An 18,837-nucleotide genomic window follows, 5' to 3' on the forward strand; every position below is an offset into this window, starting at 1 on the left:
CGGTTGAGGAAATGCCATACATTTATCTTCCAGAATTAAAATGGCACAACCAAATGAGATTTCCAAAAGAGGCTTTGAATAGGTCAGGGGTGTACACTGTTCTATCAGGGTTTGGCCTAATAACACAGAAGCCACTTTTCCCAGAGGATTCAGGAGGCTTGCAGTGTCTCTACTCAACTGCACAATGTTTCTCTGGAAAGTTGTAAAAACTCGGCGGGATATTGTGAGGGTCCATCTCCATCATGTGGGCACGCAATTTGGGAACCCGGCTTCAGCACACCATCCCCCTCTCAATGTATGTTTTTTCCCCTTCATTTCCAGCCCCTGTCTTTGGCCTGAGGAGTCTCCCAGTGTACCCCTGTTTGCCCAGATGGTCTCGTGCAGAAGGGATATGACCTTGCAGTTCGGCCTGGACTGCCCCTTTGGAGGTGGGACCAAACCTGATTTGCATATGGTTTTTTACCCTTTCTCTAATGGCTTGGCAGGCGAAGAACGATGGTTTGGTGGGTTGCCCAGAGCACTTGCCAGAGGTTTAAGAATAATTCTAAACCTTCCTGCCATCACCTCTTTGTTATTTGCCAAATCTCTGCAACATCTGTCTCTTTGCTTCCCATGGTTAATCTTTTGGTCTCACACAAGCACTGAAGAAATGCACATCTTGCAGCATGTTGATGTTGCTAGCTGCACTGTTCTCTGCATGCCAGTTGGCTGTGTCAGATTAGATATTAGATGAGATTCATTTTGAAACTATATTTCTCCTCTAAACCAATCATTGTTTTCTGAGTCATACTGCCCCCATCCAATGACTGTCCTCTCCCTAAGCCCCACTCTGGCAACCATCTTCAGATTTATACTGCATGCTTCAGTGTTGGGAGTCCTAGAGTTGCTCTCCGAGCTATGTTGTACTCTTTTCCAAGTTTGTTCATGGAAAAGTTCTATTTTTGTTCCATCTGAGCCTGTGTGCTCCTTCTTCATCGGCCAGCATCAGGGATCCGTCTTCTGTAAAGTTGCGTGCCCCCCAAGCGTCCATCAAAGTTTTCTGGAAGGCTGCCATGGGCCTACTATGCGCCCTCCTACCATGACGAAGGAGAAAAAAGAAGGAAGGACACTGTTCAGACCCTGCATCCAATGCGGGCTAAGGAACGTCTTCGTGGAGGACAAACATCTAAAGTGTCTATACTGCCTGAATGCATATCACATCGAGGATGGGTGTGAGATATGCCTGGGCTTTTCAAAGAAGACGAAGAAAGACCGGCATAGCAGGCTGGCAGCATGGCTCAAGTCTAGCAAGGCCTCTGACCCGTGCTTCCAGTAGGGTCATGCCTCACCCAGGACTGGTCTGTCCGAGGAGCGATCTCCCTCTGGGTGGAGGTCGAAGTCCTTTGAGGATGCCCCATCTGTGGGGGTCCAAGACAAGGCCAAGAACTGCAAGACCGATTCTGCCAGGTTTGCTGCTGATGCGGGTCCCAGGTTAGATAGACTGTGATCCACATCCGCCTCCATAGCCAGCTTGCAATCGGGTTCCTCCTCAATGAGGAAATCCTCCACCCCAGCCAAGTTACGGGAGAAATAAAAAAAAAAGGCCTGGGGAAGAGAAGAAGGCCTCACAAACTCATCAGGCACAGTCGAAGATGCCATGAACTGCTTTGTCGACATCCTCTGGGGTGACCGCCTATGGTGGGTGGTACCGACCCAGTGAGGGCGATTCCTACAGCGCAGAGTGTGTCCCAGGCGCAACACGGCCGCTGAGGCAGCTGCAAAGGCTGCGGGCACCCCTAGGGGGTGGAGGCACTGGTTCTGGTGCACGGCCCTCAGGATAGAAAAAAGGGGGGCATTGAATAGGCCTCAAAACAGCGCTCCAAGGTTTACATTCAGACAATGGACATCTCCTCCACGGACGGCGACAACCTAGTGTCCATCTATTCAGCCCATGAGGAGGATTACGGCGCAGGGCCTAACACTCAATCATTCCCTCTTCAGCCGAGGGACATATCCCTGGACATCCTGTCGACTCTCCACACCCTAGTGATGGACATCCAGAAGAGGTTACCTCCAGCACCGACACCTGTTGTTCTGTAGGCCCCTGACCAGCCTCCATGCAAGAAGAGGAAGCATCACTTGAGGCCGCCGCATCAGCCTCCTCCACCACGTCGGGACCCGACTCCACCAGTGGACCCGGATGCACACACGGACACCAGTACAGAGACGGCCATGGAAACCAACTAGGATGTGGACGTCGTCACGGCAGACAGTGAATCGCCGCATCTGGACTCCCCTCATATAGGCTCTCCACCAGACGAGTTGGGATCATTACACTTGATGATCTACAAGGACTCTGAGCTGTTCCAGCTCGTGCCTGAGGAAACCAAAAAGCAGGGCTTTCTATATCAACGACGAGAATCCAAAAGGAAGACGATCATGGCTGTACCCCTTTTGGACGACATCTGGGAGGAAGGCGTGGTCCTCGTGAAGAACCCATGCACGGCTCCAACCAAATGGGGCAGGTTGGAGAAGAAATACAGGGTACTCGACTCCGCACCCAAGTGTTTGAGGTCACAACCGTCGCCAGACTCGGTAATATCGGCCGCCGCAAGAAAACGTTCAGCCAACCCCGCATCCGCATCATCAGTCTCTCTGCACAATGAAGGGAAGAAGATGGACGCTATGGGGAAGAGAGTCATCTACAGAGCTGCATCCACGATTAAAGCGGCTAATGTTCTGGTACAAGCTGGGCCCTATCCTGGAATTTCTTCCAGACTACAAGAAAACCATGGCTCTCACCCTCTTCCAGGAGGGGTAGGTAGCATCGGACCACATCGTACAGACAACCTCCCCGATCCTCCACGCAGGAAGCCTACAAGGGCTGCTCCCAGGCCTTTGGTAGCAGAGGTCAGCGTTGCCATAACCTCCAGGGCAGGGCGCTGACACCAAGCAAGCGTGAACCAGCCAAGACGTCGGGGCCCCCACTTGTGCACCCTGGTGGGAGGATGGCTGACGAGGTTCGTCAGTAAATGGAAGAAGATCACCACTGACAGATGGGTGCTGGACGCTCTCGCGAAAGGGACACACCTTGGAGACCCAACACAGGTGCCCTCGTATTCCACTGATTCCACGTCAGGACCAGCACATCCCTCAGCTCCTGGAAGAGGTGTGAGCCATGTTATGTAAAGGGGCGATAGAGCTTGTTCCCCACCGGATCCGTGGCTCCAGAGTCTTTTCAGAAAGAATACAGGGTAGTTGGAGACCCATCCTAGATCTACGCCATCTGAACAAATACCTGAAATCCCAAAAATTCAGGATGGTCTCGTTGGAGCACATGCTCGGGCAACTAGAGGAAAGGGATTTCTTGACGTCGTTGGATCTAGAGGATGCGTACTTCCACGTCCCTACCCACAGGAAACATCAAAAGTTCCTACATTTCGTGGTACAAGGCCAACACTACCAGTTCAAGGCCCTGCCGTTTGGCTTAATGTCAGCCCCAAGTGTGTTCACAAAATGCCTGGCCCTGGTGGCGGCCCACCTGCATCTGCAGGGCATACACGTATACCCGTACCTGGACAATTGGCTGATATGCACCCACTCCCGGGAACTGGCCGACGAGCACACGAAGGAGACCGCCCGGCTACAGAGAGAGCTGGTGTTCTCCATAAACTATCCTAAGTCCTGCTTAACGCCATCGCAGAACACGCTGTTCCTCGGCGCCAGACTCAACCCAGTGGCCTGCCTGACATCACCCTCAGAGGAGAGGATATCAGCCATGCAAGGGAAGGTGTAGCGACTGTTGTCGGCGTAAACTGCCACAGTTCGGGCCATCAAGTCGTTGCTGGGCCTGATGTCGTACTGCATCTACCTCGTCCATCTCTGCAGGTTGCAGATGCGACCCCTACAGGAATTCTTGGATGCACATTGGATACAAGTGTATGGGAGTTTTTGCGGACAAGATCTCTCTCAGCAAGGAGTTGCGGCAATGATAGAGTGGTGGGGGGTGCACTCCCATTTTGCCCAGGAGACGGGATTTGAAAGCCTACCATACCAGGAGGCGGTCACCACCAGCGCCTCTCTGGAGAAGTTTTGGGGCTCACACCGGACATATACACGCCAGAGGTCTCTGTCTCTCAGAAAAGAACGATCTGCACATCAACATCCTGGAGCTACGGGCAGTGTTCTGGACGATCCAGTCTTTCCTCTGAAGGGCAAGGTGGTGAGGATCTTCACGGACAACACCCCCACCATGTTCTACATCAGGAAGTAAGGGGACACCCAATCCCCAGCGTTCTCCAAGGAAGTTCAGGGATTGTGGTACTGGGCCATCGGACAGGGGATGTTCCTCGTCCCGCTCCACCTAGCAGACGTCAAGAACATCATTGCAGACTCTCTCAGCAGGGAACTGCGTTCCTGCCATGAGTGGGAGCTTCGTGAGGATCAGGTGGACCATCTGTTCGTCAAATGGGGCAGACCCCCGATAGATCTTTTTGCCACTGCGGCAAACTCCAAATGCCAGAAGTTTGCCTGCAGATTCCCCCAACCGAGGAGCTTAAGGGACGCGGTCTGTTTCTGGACACCTTTCCCCTGTTTCCTCTCCTGCTACGTGTGATCAACAAACTCAGACAGTGTCCGTGCACAATGATACTCTTCACCCCGGTGTGGCCGAGGCAGATTTTATATCCGGACCTACTCAGCGTGTCAGCGTTGCCTCCAGTCAAGTTGACGGTACTTCGGATCTGTTCTCCAAAGAGGGGGGGTGCGCTCCTTCATCACAACCCAGGATCCATGAACCTGAAGGCATGGCTCTTAGAAACCTCTGGGTATTAGGCGTGTTATAAATCACCCATTACAATTTACTTTCACATAAAGGACACTGGCCATTATATCCCTGGTGGACCTTGCAAACAGCATCAATAAAGACTTCCAGCAAAAGCTCTTGAGAAGACTTCGCAGGTTGCAAGATGCTGCTGCTAGGTTGTCATTGCAACTGGACCAGGGGGATGGGGTGGGGCATGCTACACCAGCACTCCGAGCACTTCACTTGCACCAGTAAGTCGCAGGATCCATTTAAAAGAATAATGCGTACCCTGAAGAGCCATGCAGGCAAGAGGCCAAATTTCACCCACAGTAAAAATCCAGTGCTGTGAATTTAGATGGATACTTGGGTCAGCCGAAGCTTCCTTAATCCTGGACCATCATGCAACAGAAAACGTCAAAGCGGTGCCTCTTTTGCTGTTGTGGTGACTGAACTGTGCAAGTCCTCACCTTTAATAATCCATCAGTGCAAGACCACCAGTACCTCAGAATCATTTGAAAGCAGGCTATTTACAAGCACAGCCAAAGACTAGAAGTCACCCCAAAGTAGAGAACAAATCACTTCCTAGCGCTATGAAAAGGAAATATGTCAAACAAAGAAATCAAATGGACACTGCGGCAAGAAGTAGAAAAGTAGCTATACGCCTTTTCTACCCTGCATAGACCTTGCCTTCTTATTCCCTTTAATGCCTATTGTAACTCTAGCAGCTTGGTGTTGTAACTGATTCTCCCATCTTTCGACCCTCTTGTAACCATGGTCGACCTGCACTTATTTCTGCTGTTATTTTTCTTTTCTGTTTGTTGTCTAAACTGTCTGTAACTCGTGCATAAGCTTTAAGCGCCCAGTTACCTGAGGGTCCAGTGCGTGGTACAAATAAAGAAACTAAACTAAGAAGCATATTGAATGACAAACGGAAGAGAAGACTCGCCAACTGACAGCACTCGGAGCGCTATACCATTGACTGCACCAACCAAGACAGACCCTGTTCCTTCATCAGTAAAAGCACTGCTCTACACAAACACCCACCAAGCCCATTTACCCACACCAAAGCCAGACACATTTGCTGCTAGACAATGGCATCTCACAAGTGGCCTACTCACACCCTGCTCCAGTGGATAGCTCGCACGTGACGAGGGCCCATGGGACAAGCCTGCACTTCGCAAGTTCGAATGCCAGCTATGTTGACTCATCCCTTCCTGCTTCCGAGGCCGATAAATTGGGGACCATTAATTAGGCCATAACAGCTTAAATTAGAGCACTTGGAACTGGGAGGTTTCAGTAGTGGAGGGCTATATAGAAACCTATTTTTACTGTAGTTCTGCGTCTCTTTGGGAAAAGGAGAACCCTTTTGCACACTTCAGTAGGATGTAGAGGGCTTCTTTCTACTTCTGCCATTCTGTACTGCTTCCGCTTCTAGTAGGCCTTTCACGATATGCAAGGCCCTGTGACACCCGGCATCACAATATGCCCGATTATGCGAACTGCCCAACACTCCTCCCGCTGCACAGTGATATGCCATGTCATGCTGTGCTCAAATGAACTGATAAACCGATGCATAAGCACTGACCCAAGACTGTTGATTCATGTGACTTGCACAACCCTTGCTGTATTATGAAAGATTTGCAACTCTGTTCTATTGCTAGTAGCTAACGCTAAACCTCCTACTCTAACCCGCGCCCAACCAACTCTACACTAGCACCCTCCACCTGCCTCCCCCTCTCCAGATATAATCATCACAACAATAAAGCACTCTCTGCACTGCCCAACTGCACTCATCTTGCTACCCTTAGACTAACCCAGATGCAGGGGAACTGGCCGAGTTGTTCCGAAAAATGTCCCTGACAGGCCGCTGTCATGGAACGGAGGCCTGTCGGAGTACTGCGCATGCGTTTATTGCGCATTGCGTGATGAGGGCTAGGCGGCAGACTGTGATGTAAGGAAGGGTTTGGGGAGGGTTATGGCTGTGTGTATGTATGTGTGTGCGTGGGGTGCCTGTGTGTGTATATATGTGTTCAGGAATGGCCGGTGGGTCAGGGGAATATGAGATCGGGGGATGGGGTTGATGGGGTCATTCCCTGCCCGATACACATCTGGGCATGGGGGAGTAGGGTCAGGAGGAAATAGGGTTGCAGGGATGTCACTTGCATTGGGGAACGTGGTGCTACAAAGGGAAAGATGTTTCCCTGCAGCACCGAAATCAGGCCAAGTCAACCGTGCTTCGATGAAATTGGCCTGCGGGGAAACATCGTAGATCCCATGCAGGCGATGGGCTCTACCTTGCAGAACACCCAACACCTACTGAAACCCCTACACATGCTGCACTCAAAGCGCATGCACACTGTGACGAGTTCACATTGTGCAACCCTATGATGGGACTCAGTGGGCTCTGAGGCCACGGATGTCCACCCACTGTATGAATCGCTACCTGGACGAGGTATGCAGAGGAGTCGCAATAGCACCTTGTCCTCCCTTGGGTGCCCCCCTGGTTTCTCTCCTTTTTTTGGCCTGTTATTGGATTCCCGCTCAGGTCTGTCTTACAAATGATTTTCCTTTTGCTCTTTTTTATCACTCATTGCACCGCTCCACTTTATGCAACCTCCTTTACTCTCTCTCCTCCCGGCTAGAAGTATTCTGCACCTTCTTTGTGCTACCACCCTACCACTGGGGTTCTTCTGCTTCTATGTTTCCCTCCTCTTGGCTCCAAAGCATTGTTACCAGAGCTCCTCTCTCTCCCTTACACCTTCAGACTCCATGTGAGGTTTCCCCCCTCATCACTTATTTTTGAGTAGCCTCACTCTCCCTGGCTCTCTTCCTTACTATGTTCGCCTACTTGTTTTCTTTTTTGAAGCTTCATAAATGTTTTCTTGTCCATGTTAGCCACCAAGTTCTTTCTTTTAGTTGCCATCCTGGTAGCCACACGGAAGTTAGTTGATTTCCTTGGATGTACGTGATCCGACCGCGGCTGATTTTCCCGCGGCCGAAAAGTTTACAAGTGAAATGTACGAACCACAAAAGGTTCGTACATTTCCCATGTGAACACACAATCAAAACACCCTACATACCTACACCCCCACCCACACCCACAACACACCCCCACCCACACCCCCAACATAAACAAACCCTACTTACCTTTTCTTCAGGCTGTCTCCCTGCAACGCCTGTTCCCTTTCACTTCTGTGATCGGGAACCGGCGCTGCAGGGTCCTTTTCTTTTTTTCCTTTTTTCGGGTGTGCTGCGGGGTGTTCCCCGCAACACCCCGCTCACTATACCACACAGTATAGTGAGCGGGGTGTTGCGGGGGACAAACCCACAGTCTTTTTTAAAAATATTTGCCTACAATGCTACCACCATTGGTGGTCGAACCTATGATGGTAGCTTTTTTTGGACTTTTTGTACGGTCTGACCTTTTTTTTTTGGTCCGATCGTACAATTCCGATTTTCTTCAGTATCAGCCTTTCATACAATTGTTTCTGGAAAAAAGTTGTTTTACTTCCATATTCTGATTTTAAGCCTAGAGGTTTGTCCATTTTCATCTTATTGACATATTGTTAGTCTATTATTTTACTGTGAATCCATCAACTAACAGCTAATTGAGGTTTCACACCCTGGATACTTGGTTTGCTTGGATCGTCTTTCAAAAGACTCACTAATTATGCAGATGATACCCAGATCCTCCTTCCGCTTTCTGGAGATTATGGAAAGGATTTGGCCTTGGTGAATAGGGTTTACATCATCATCCAGGCATGGATGGCCACTCACGGTCTATGCCTGAATGATGATAAAACTGAACTCATCACCTTGGGTACCACTGCCAGCCTAAAGAAATTAAGCCCAGCTTACTCATCCTTCATAATTGATGACAATACGATCAGAGTGGGACACGAAGTCAAAACATTGGGCTTCTACCTGGACTCCAATTTCACCTTTAACAGACAGGTGAACTCACTAGCCTCCTCCATGGCTTACACATGCAAATTGATCCGTACAGCCAAACCTTTTCTATCCGACACCAGTTGCCTGACCCTGGCCAGAGCACTCATACTATCCCGTTTAGACTACTGTAACGCCCTTTATCTTGGGTCCTCCAAAGCCACTACTAGCAAGTTACAAACCCTCCAGAACAATGCACTCAGAATGGCCCTGGGCATCTCCAGAAGAGACCACACCACATCACAGCAGACAGCCAGCAGAACAACTGGACCCCTATCACAGACAAAATCTCCCTAAAAACTGCCTCACTCACCCACAAGTCCCTCAATAACAGGGCCCCCATCTACCTGATCAACAGATTTCACAGACTGACATCCTTGAGACCAACAAGGACAGCATATAGAGACTGCCTCTCCGTCCCTAACTACAAACGCTCTACCATAGGAGGTAACAGGTTCCCAGTGAAAGCGGCTAAACTGTGGAACTCCCTACCACCCACCCTCAGAATGGAGTTACCCTACCAAAACTTCTGTTCCAAGATGATGTCTTGGCTGAAGACAGCCATGGTCTAAACATACTGAGCCAGGCTCCGCCTCCCTCTCTGGTCACTTGGACATACTGGACACAGAACTGTTAACTTTATATATGTATATAGTCCTGCTTACTTTCATTATTATTGTGTTTATGCCTTGTATATATTTTATTGTCTGCAACTAAGCTTCGCATATTCCTGTATCTGTTGCGCCCTGTTACCGTAGGGTATTCCGGCGCATTACAAATAATAAACAAACAAAATCTATGGTAAATATTTGAATCTGTGGTGCTTCGTGAATCATGTTGCTGTTCATTGGTTGAAGAAGATATCCCCAGTCCTAAAGTTCTTCTAACCTCTTCCCTTTGGGATGAGCGGAGCACTTTGCCTGCTGGGAGCAGTGTGCACAATTCTTTTGGATTCGGCTCCACCCACTTGAATTTAATTCTGAGGATTCTGCTTGCCTTTATTTAGTTGCAGAGTGAGTATTCACTCATACCAGCCATAGAGGCTCAAAAGTTCTGGCCACCTGACTGGCTGAGAAGCAAGGCCTTTTTTGTCCTTTTTGGCAGTAATGTTTTACACCCCCGGATTGGTCAGAACTGTCCTTCCTCTCTCACTGGTTGGCTAGAAAGCTTGCTGTTTCGCCCAATCAGAGCCACAGGGGACAAGGCACAATCAAATCTTCTACATCACTGTGGGAACTGCCTATGCTTAGACATTTGATTCAGCAGTGCAGTACTTGGATCATCTGGCCCACAAATCCTCAGCCAGCCTTTGTATCTATAAGTCTGCTGATCAGTTCAGGGGTTCGGGGTTTCCTTGCTCTGGTTTCTTCTTATGTTTTGTGTGTGGTGGTGCTGGTCAAAGTCTACCCTGCATGGGAATATCCTTGTTTAAGGATCCTTATGAAAAAGAGGTGTTAGTGGTCAGATAAATTGCTGCCAATCATTTCATTACTTGCACGGCTGTTCTTCCGCATCACATCACAGTCCTTGTGCTGACCTTCATCCGACCGTCCTGTGTATCGGCGAGTTGGACAATGTTTGGATGCTTATTTGGTACACAGTTCCGGGTACAGGGGGTGGTTATGTTCAGACGTACGATAGACTGCAACCCGATAAGGGTTTGATTTTAGGGACACAGAGAATTGTCTTTGCTAGAGACAAGGACTTAACCTCCTGAATAAGGAAGACCTGGACTCCGTGTAACATAAACGACGTAAGTAGTTTGCCCATTATGATCTATTCTGTGCAATTTGAAGGCTGGTTTTGAGTTTCAGCATTGTATGAGTATATGCAAACAATGTAACCGTCCTGGGGCCTTGACACCAGTCATGATGAACTATGGCAATCTTGGCTCTTGCAGGTTCTCCATCGATACAGCCGCTGAAAGCTCTTGTGTTTTCCGTGTACCAGAATTGTCCAAACATACAGTTGAAAAAGTGGTTATGTGTGTGCCAGCTGCGTACAGTAAGGTTAAACATTTTTCTTGACTTCTTTTTAAACTCCAATTTATTTTAACAGGTCAAAGAGCCAAATCCTGGACGACCCTACAAAGGTGGACGGTTTGAGGCGTACCTGCCCGACAACAGAGAGGGTCAGAAGATACTGGTGTTGTTGAAGAAAGCCTTTGATAAAGGACATACATTCAAAGTCCAGTCGTTTGAGACCGGGGATAAAGTGACCTGGAACGCCATTATTCACAAAACGTCCATTGACGGCGGAAGGCACAGGTATGTCAAAACTCCAAATCCATGTTCCACTCAGAGAAATGACCACCGCATGTGTTTTTCATAAATTATGCTCTTCCCTCCCCCACTACCCATTGGCAACCAGAGATCCTAAGAGCGCCTTCACATGAAGGAAAGCTGTCTGGCGCGACGCATGGGGCCACTCGTCTCAGTGGTGGTGGGTGTGGTGTTTGTCAGGGAGTTGACCATTTAGTGAAAAGAATCCAAGCTGCTACCTGGTTTGATTTAAGAGTTACTATTAGCCCAACAGTTAAGGGGGGTTCTCAGCAACTTTGACTCCCCTAAAAATACAGAACTACTCCCAAAAAAGGAAAATAGAGAGTCAAAATACCACCACCAGAAATTGGAAACCCAACATATGTTCGGACCAGCACTGCGCCTAGTGCCACAGGAGAACACTCTACTATTACAACTGCCTCATCTAAAGAGATATACATGTAACAGGTGCAAAGAAATATTTATTACAAAAAAGCTTGGTTTTACAGTTAAAAACCTATTTTTACTTGCTCATAAAATAATACCATTGGCAATGGGACTTACTTTTTTACTACCTCAAAACTGCGACCTTTCAACAATAAGGAGTGCAAGTGTCTGACTTTGAAATCTTATCTGCAGCACTTGTTACTGCTTATCAGTCATTTCTGTGTCTCTGAGAAGATGCACAGTTCGCTGCCACCCTCTCCTCCTCCTCCTCCAGGTTAGTATGTACAAACACTTCAGCTGGTTGAAAAAACACCTGCTTGGAGGGCCACGTTCTCTCTGTAAAAAATAAATGGGTTCAAATTCAGGAAACACTCCCATTCTCTGGTCGGGAAGGTTCTCATGGACATGATGGTACGCAAGCATGTTTGTTAGCAGATGACTGTGTGGCTTAGATCCAAGATGACAGATTCATGTCGTGCCAGAGTCGAATATGATTCTTTTTTCTTCTCATGTGTCGTGTAAGCAATTGGGGGTTTGCAACTTATTTTTCCTAATATATATCTTTAGATCAAAGAGGAAGGTATGTTGCATATGGATGTCTATTAGTGCGAGATGTCTTCATGAGACGTGTTTTCATCTCTTCTTTCTGTAGGAACGGGTATCCGGATCACCAATACCTCAGGGCTGTTCGTAGACAGCTGAAGCTCTTGGGAATCGAGTGAGCTGGCGGCCTGTCGGGAGAAACATGCTGTTCAGTCAATGCCATCTCTATAGGTTGTGCACAGTTTTTATTGACTGGTGGACATTCACTGATGTAAACAATTTGCTCTTCTTAATCTTGTTCCAAAATCGGTTGAGTACAATAGTAAATTTAAAACAGTGAATTAGGAAAGACCACATAATCAAACTGATGAATGGATACAGGACATCCTTTATGCACTAAGGAAAATCGCAAGCTAAACTACTGAATCTGCAGGAGCCATGATTGCCTTTTAAGCCTGGAATGTTTCTTTTTAATGAAGCTGTCGTATGAGATCTATTTTGTTAATCCTTTCAATGTGTCCTTATTGGTTATATGTGATTTTACTGACCAAAATTTCAGAGTGGTACATTTCTTCACGGCCAAAATACCGGCCACTTTTTTTTTAATTTGGGGGGTAATTTGGAGGGTCCCTTCAAACCCCTTGTTTTTTTAGCCATATAACTCCACCGCAACCCCATCCCGCCCCATTTTAACCTCTCCCCCTATATAGGTGTATATATATAATATATATATATATATATTTAATATTTTCTGTGTTTTTTCGGTATTATGGTCTTCGGTGAAGCTTACCATTGTTTTATTTTTGGTAAAATGACTGACTGGGTACCGTCCTTAATTAACATGTTGGCTTCCTAGAATATAATTTAGGCACTCGATGAAGGATTATTATACATACACATTAGCTCTTACTCATTGTAAATATGTATGTTTTCAAATATGTTTTCTCTGGTGTAAACGTTTGTGAAATAAAACAAACAAGAGAACTGTGAAATGTCATATCTGGGCAGCCTTGGAACGAAAAATTAGATGGATGGCGATATTGGTTTTGCGGACACAATGCAAATGCATCCCTTGGGTAAGGGGAAGCAGGCGTTGTTAGCAGTCAGGGCACGTTGTGAGTGGCACAAGAATGGCTGTGCACCGTGTTCTACTGGTGGGATTCACATGGAACACACCAAACGGAGCAGGGGGTCCTACAGGCCCTATTCGGTCCAGCGTATTCAGATGAGGCCTTCTGCATTTATTTATTTAACAAATCTTTTATTGAGCTTTGTAACATACCGCAAAACAATTCAATTTAATTCAATCTTGCTTTATTTTTGTAAAAGCCACCATAAAAGCACAATCGCATGCAAAACAATACAATAAAACAATAATGGAATCTACATTGATAAATCCAAAGAATAAACCAGTAGCAAACAAATGATCAGCGGCATAAAAAAAGAATTCACCGTTTTGGTTACCACAAATCATACATATATGTCTCAGCCTAACGAGTGATAATATTTAGCCCACACTCCCCCATTTATCCCAAATCCTGGTAAATTTGTTAGGTCACACACAGGATCTATATACCAGCTCCTCCATTGACATGCCGTTTTCAAAATCTTGTTTACCACTTAGAAAGCTTGGATGGGTCTCTGGCTCCCCATCTTATGGCAATATATTGCTTACCAACAATCATTGCATTTGATATGAAAAGCTTTTGATACCCAGAGTAGGAAGTCTCTCCCTATATAATGAGTAAAGTGAACTTCGGGTCATAGGGGATAGGATGTGTGAGTGCCCTAGACGCTTGTCACAGCACCTCAAGCCAGAATGTCCTAATTTTCGAGTACTGCCAAATTGTAATTGTAGTAGGTACTGTGGCGGTTCGGAAAAAGGAGTGGACACACTCTGGACATGTTTACTTTCTTTTAATTAAATTAAAAAGAAAAGGCCTATCTCTCCCTATTGCTAGAGGGGGTTCCCTGCCCTATTAACTAAAGGTGCTTGTCTGTCATCAGGAAGTCCAAAGTAAATGTCCTCAGTCCTAAACCTAACTCTACCTGACCCTGCCACTAGTACAAAAACTAAAGTAATCCAAACGAATGTCCCTCATCTCCTGGTCATTTCTCCTTGTGCCTTCTTGGCTGTGGCTTTCCCTCAGGGTTTTTATCTTGCCTGCTTATATTGTCAATAAACAAAATGGCTCTTTCTTTGAGAAATATGTGGCTTAGGCTGATCTATGACACTCTTGGAGTTTCCTTCCTGTGCTCTTTTAGCTCATCCCAACTGTTCATCAGTAGTTACTCTCTTTAGTGTTATGTTTATAATGATTTTCCTGCAGATACTAAAAGGCTTTTCTTTCATCTTAGGTTTATCAGGTTCTTGAGATCCAACCTTTTTTAGGTTTTGTAAGATTTTATCTATATTAGGAACTCCCCTTTCCTGGGTTTTCTCTACTGGCTTCTTTCTCTTGTTATTTAATTCACTTGGAGTGTCAAATCATGATCCTTATTACACCTGTACATGGAGTGTCTTCCCCACTCTTCTACACCGAGCTCCTGTGGTTGTTTCCCCCTTCTCAGGGTTTTCATTTCCACCTTTCCTCTGTTTCCCACTCAGTATTGTTTGTCAAGCTGTTATAGGGCAGCCTGTTACAAATAACCACGCTTACGCTTAAGAAAAGTCCAAGGGTGGTTATTGAACTTAATTGTCAGAATGGCTGTTATTTTCTTCTGGTTCTTCAGGGCCTAATGGGATGGGAATATTGATGCTAGGGCCGGCCCTTTCCTCTCTCGACTTCCCCAGGCCTGGGTCCCACCTCCCAGCCACAGATGTCCCTACCAGCTTGTTAGTAAATTACCCATCAGTAAACCCTATCTGTCTTTCTCGTTTGGACTACCACTACAGGTGTTTTCCCTAAATTGATGGCTACCTGACTCCCTAGGGAACTTCTAGCTTTCTCTCTCCCATCGTTGGTTAGCCTCTGGTAATAGTGCCTTCTTTCGCCCTGCATGTCACACACTCCTTTCACAACCTCTCGCACCTGACCCTTTGCTGTACTGATCCCAACAACTGTTATCCTCTCACTTCGTCACTGTCCCGCCAATCTCTCACTACACCTTTCCACCCTTCAATCTTACTTCCTTTCCCCCTCCTAATCTGTTTGTGGAGTCGTATATTAGAAAAACACTCCATGACTGATTGCCTCTAACCTACCCTCAAAACATACCCCACCCCATACATCCTGTGAACTCTGTGTATCTGTCACCCGAGCATGAACTAGAAACTGAGTAAAGTGATAGTGGAGGCTAAGGAGCAAAATAAAACGAACAGCTCCTCTAATACTCAGCAGTATACCCCTATATGAAGTCACATTCACTGTACGATATTGCACCTGTGGATAGAAGTGGACTTGTGATTTTGGGTCTGCGCTGGTTATTTTCCACATGGCAAGTGTGAGCGCCATTATGAGGGCGACGAGGTGCTCTTCGTTTCATCTTCATCCACCCGTCGATGTTTGGGTGATGCAGCTCCAACAGCGGCCTGGGATTTATCATTGCCAGTGGCCTATCTCCTGCCCTGTCAGTGTTCCGGACCGCACCACTATTTGGTCTCAATCCATTACCATTCCTGCTTGCGATCTGTGAAGAAAGTAGCTTGGTCTTCATGGAATATTTTCAGGTTGGTGGGATAATATAAAGCATATTTTATGCCCAAGTATCAGTTTGTTTTTCGGCAGATTCAAATGACTTTCTAGCTCTCTGTGCCGATCTGGTGCAGTCTGGAAATATTGCCACCACAGCACCCTCTAGTTCTAGGGTATTTTTCACCGTCGCTGCTTGCAGGATAGAATCACTGGGCCTCATTACAACTCCGTTGGTAGCCGTGCCGGTAAAAACGGCAGGCTGCCTCCAGAGTTGTGTATTTTTTTGGCACCTGAAAATGGTGAATGAGGCAGTCCCTGAAGCCAGGCGTTGGAAAAAGTTATTCCCCATCCGAGTCCCATAGGACTCAATGGGAATGGGGAAGACGGTAACACCAAGTGAACTGGAGGGAAAGCCCTATGTATTGGGAAGGTCAGGTTAAGGGCATCGAAAATGCTGTTATACAAACAAGGAACTGACCTTATCCCATCAAAAATATTTATCTTGTTACACACACTGTTTTTTCCGTGGTGCTCTACGAACAAAAGGCTTAAGACTAGTACGCCTATGAAACAATAAATGTTGAACCCAAATACTCTGGATATCTAATTAATTTGATATCTCAGGCTACCCCGGAGCATCGAGTGTTGCTGCCTTGGAGCAAAAGACAATATATAGAGAAAATTACTGTGATAGCTTAGTGGCTATTTATTAATTGTACAGTTATTGTTTAACAAATAGACATGATCTCCCAAAGGAGCATTTACAAAAAATGGTACTTTCAAAAACAGAAACCATGATCATTAAAGTGCACAGTGAATTACATCGAATAGTATGGAACATACATTCTGGTATTTGACAAGAAATAGACATTTTCAAACAAGAAACCATCCACACAATGTGTAACTGAATCCACAGTCTATATAATGAGTTAAAAAGACAAAGTGAAGAAAAGAAAACAACAAAAAGCAAAATCCCAACACGTCCTGGTTGTGTGTGATAGGGCAAAGCAACCAAATGCGACCCCCACCAGAGTCTAATGTATTAGTGGCGACGGCCAAAGGACCAAATGTCAAGTCCTAGGGTTTGGAGCCAAGGGCATGTGTGGTTCCAAACCAATGCCAGAGGTCAGGTCCTCCTGGTGACTTGGAGGATCAGCTGGTGGGAGTTTATCAAGAGACCAATCCTAGGTCAACGTCGGTGGTTATATTCCTGCTGATTTTGAAAAATGGGCCGTATAGCAATTACGTGTCCAATAAGACGTTTCGGCGGGCAGTGAAGGCTACCTTCATCTGGACCTGCGGATGTCGCTCTGAACAGAGAAGAGGGGGGATGTAGAAAAGAAGCTCCAATGATCAAGGTGATCAAGGAGAGGGCCCGTGCAGAATTAGCACAGGTACTGTGTGGAACCGTGGTTGTAAGAAGCAGGTTCCTCCGTGGGTGCCCGGAGCCAGTCGAGCAGTGGGTGAATTAGAGACCCGATGTGTCAAAACTGGAAGGCTACAGACACGCTGTAAGTCATGTCAGGAGCCGGCGTGCGCGTCAATCAGTCAAACCCAGGGATGGGTGTGAGTGAGATCACTTGCGACACGGGATGCGGACCGGCACGCATCTTCGAAATCTCTTCACAGCTACGGCTTCATTCTACACGCCGTTTGGAGACGGGATCTCCAGCCACACTCTGATTTCTTCTCTGGAATGATCCACTTACCTGCAAGCTCCACATCAACTGCACACCCATCCCTGGGTTTGACTGATTGACGCGCACGCCGGCTCCTGACATGACTTACAACGTGTCTGTAGCCTTCCAGTTTTGACACATCGGGTCTCTAATTCACCCTCTGCTCAACTGGCTCCGGGCCCCCACGGAGGAACCTGCTTCTTGCAACCACGGTTCCACACAGTACCTGTGCTAATTCTGCACAGGCCCTCTCCTTGGTCACCTTGATCATTGGAGCTTCTTTTCTACATCCCCCCTCTTCTCTGTTCAGAGCGACATCCGCAGGTCCAGATGAAGGTAGCCTTCACTGCCCGCCGAAACGTCTTATTGGACACGTAATTGCTATACGGCCCATTTTTCAAAATCAGCAGGAATATAACCACTGACGTTGACCTAGGATTGGTCTCTTGATAAACTCCCACCAGCTGATCCTCCAAGTCACCAGGAGGACCTGACCTCTGGCATTGGTTTGGAACCACACATGCCCTGGGCTCCAAACCCTAGGACTTGACATTTGGTCCTTTGGCCGTGGCCACTAATACATTAGACTCTGGTGGGGGTCGCATTTGGTTGCTTTGCCCTATCACACACAACCAGGACGTGTTGGGATTTTGCTTTTTGTTGTTTTCTTTTCTTCACTTTGTCTTTTTAACTCATTATATAGACTGTGGATTCAGTTACACATTGTGTGGATGGTTTCTTGTTTGAAAATGTCTATTTCTTGTCAAATACCAGAATGTATGTTCCATACTATTCGATGTAATTCACTGTGCACTTTAATGATCATGGTTTCTGTTTTTGAAAGTACCATTTTTTGTAAATGCTCCTTTGGGAGATCATGTCTATTTGTTAAACAATAACTGTACAATTAATAAATAGCCACTAAGCTATCACAGTAATTTTCTCTATATATTGTCTTTTGCTCCAAGGCAGCAACACTCGATGCTCCGGGGTAGCCTGAGATATCAAATTAATTAGATATCCAGAGTATTTGGGTTCAACATTTATTGTTTCATAGGCGTACTAGTCTTAAGCCTTTTGTTCGTAGAGCACCACACGGACAAAACAGTGTGTGTAACAAGATAAATATTTTTGATGGGATAAGGTCAGTTCCTTGTTTGTATAACAGAAGACGGTAACACCAGCACCATTCATAATGCTGCCGGTGTTACCGTCAAAGTCTGCGGGCAGGTGCCTTTCCGCCCGCCAGGTCAGATCTGGTGGGCGGAAAGTCACCCAGCCTGCAGACTTGTACTCTGCTGGCCCGGTAACAACAGTGCCAGTAAGCCTAACGGCACCGTTGTTACCAGACTGGCAGGGCTGTTGTAATGAGGCCCACTGTCTCGGAAATTGAGGATCTTGCCAATGATCAGCCTAGGTGTGACTCATGACGGAGGGGGCCTTGGTGGGACCAGTGCACTCGTTTGATTGGGAAGAGCTTGGAAAGTCCAGTGGGGCCCACCAGATTGAGATGTTATTTCGCCTGTATCTTCCCTCGGCCT

General features: G+C 46.9%; 1 protein-coding gene across 5 annotated transcripts in view; it reads left to right on the forward strand.

The window, feature by feature from the left end:
* LOC138521404 (serine-rich adhesin for platelets-like) overlaps positions 1 to 12,974 on the forward strand; it is a 282,350-nt gene extending 269,376 nt beyond the window's left edge. For all 5 annotated transcript variants that reach the window (XM_069634193.1, XM_069634192.1, XM_069634195.1 and 2 more), the window contains 2 exons: positions 10,790 to 10,998; positions 12,092 to 12,974. In XM_069634193.1, the coding sequence (XP_069490294.1) occupies positions 10,790 to 10,998; positions 12,092 to 12,161 (279 nt within the window). In that variant the 3' untranslated portion in view covers positions 12,162 to 12,974. The remainder of the gene's footprint in view (positions 1 to 10,789; positions 10,999 to 12,091) is intronic.
* Positions 12,975 to 18,837: the final 5,863 nt, after the last annotated feature.

The sequence above is a fragment of the Ambystoma mexicanum genome, chromosome 13 (assembly GCF_040938575.1).
Source record: "Ambystoma mexicanum isolate Mex_15411 chromosome 13, UKY_AmexF1_1, whole genome shotgun sequence".
NCBI classification, from domain to species: domain Eukaryota; kingdom Metazoa; phylum Chordata; class Amphibia; order Caudata; family Ambystomatidae; genus Ambystoma; species Ambystoma mexicanum.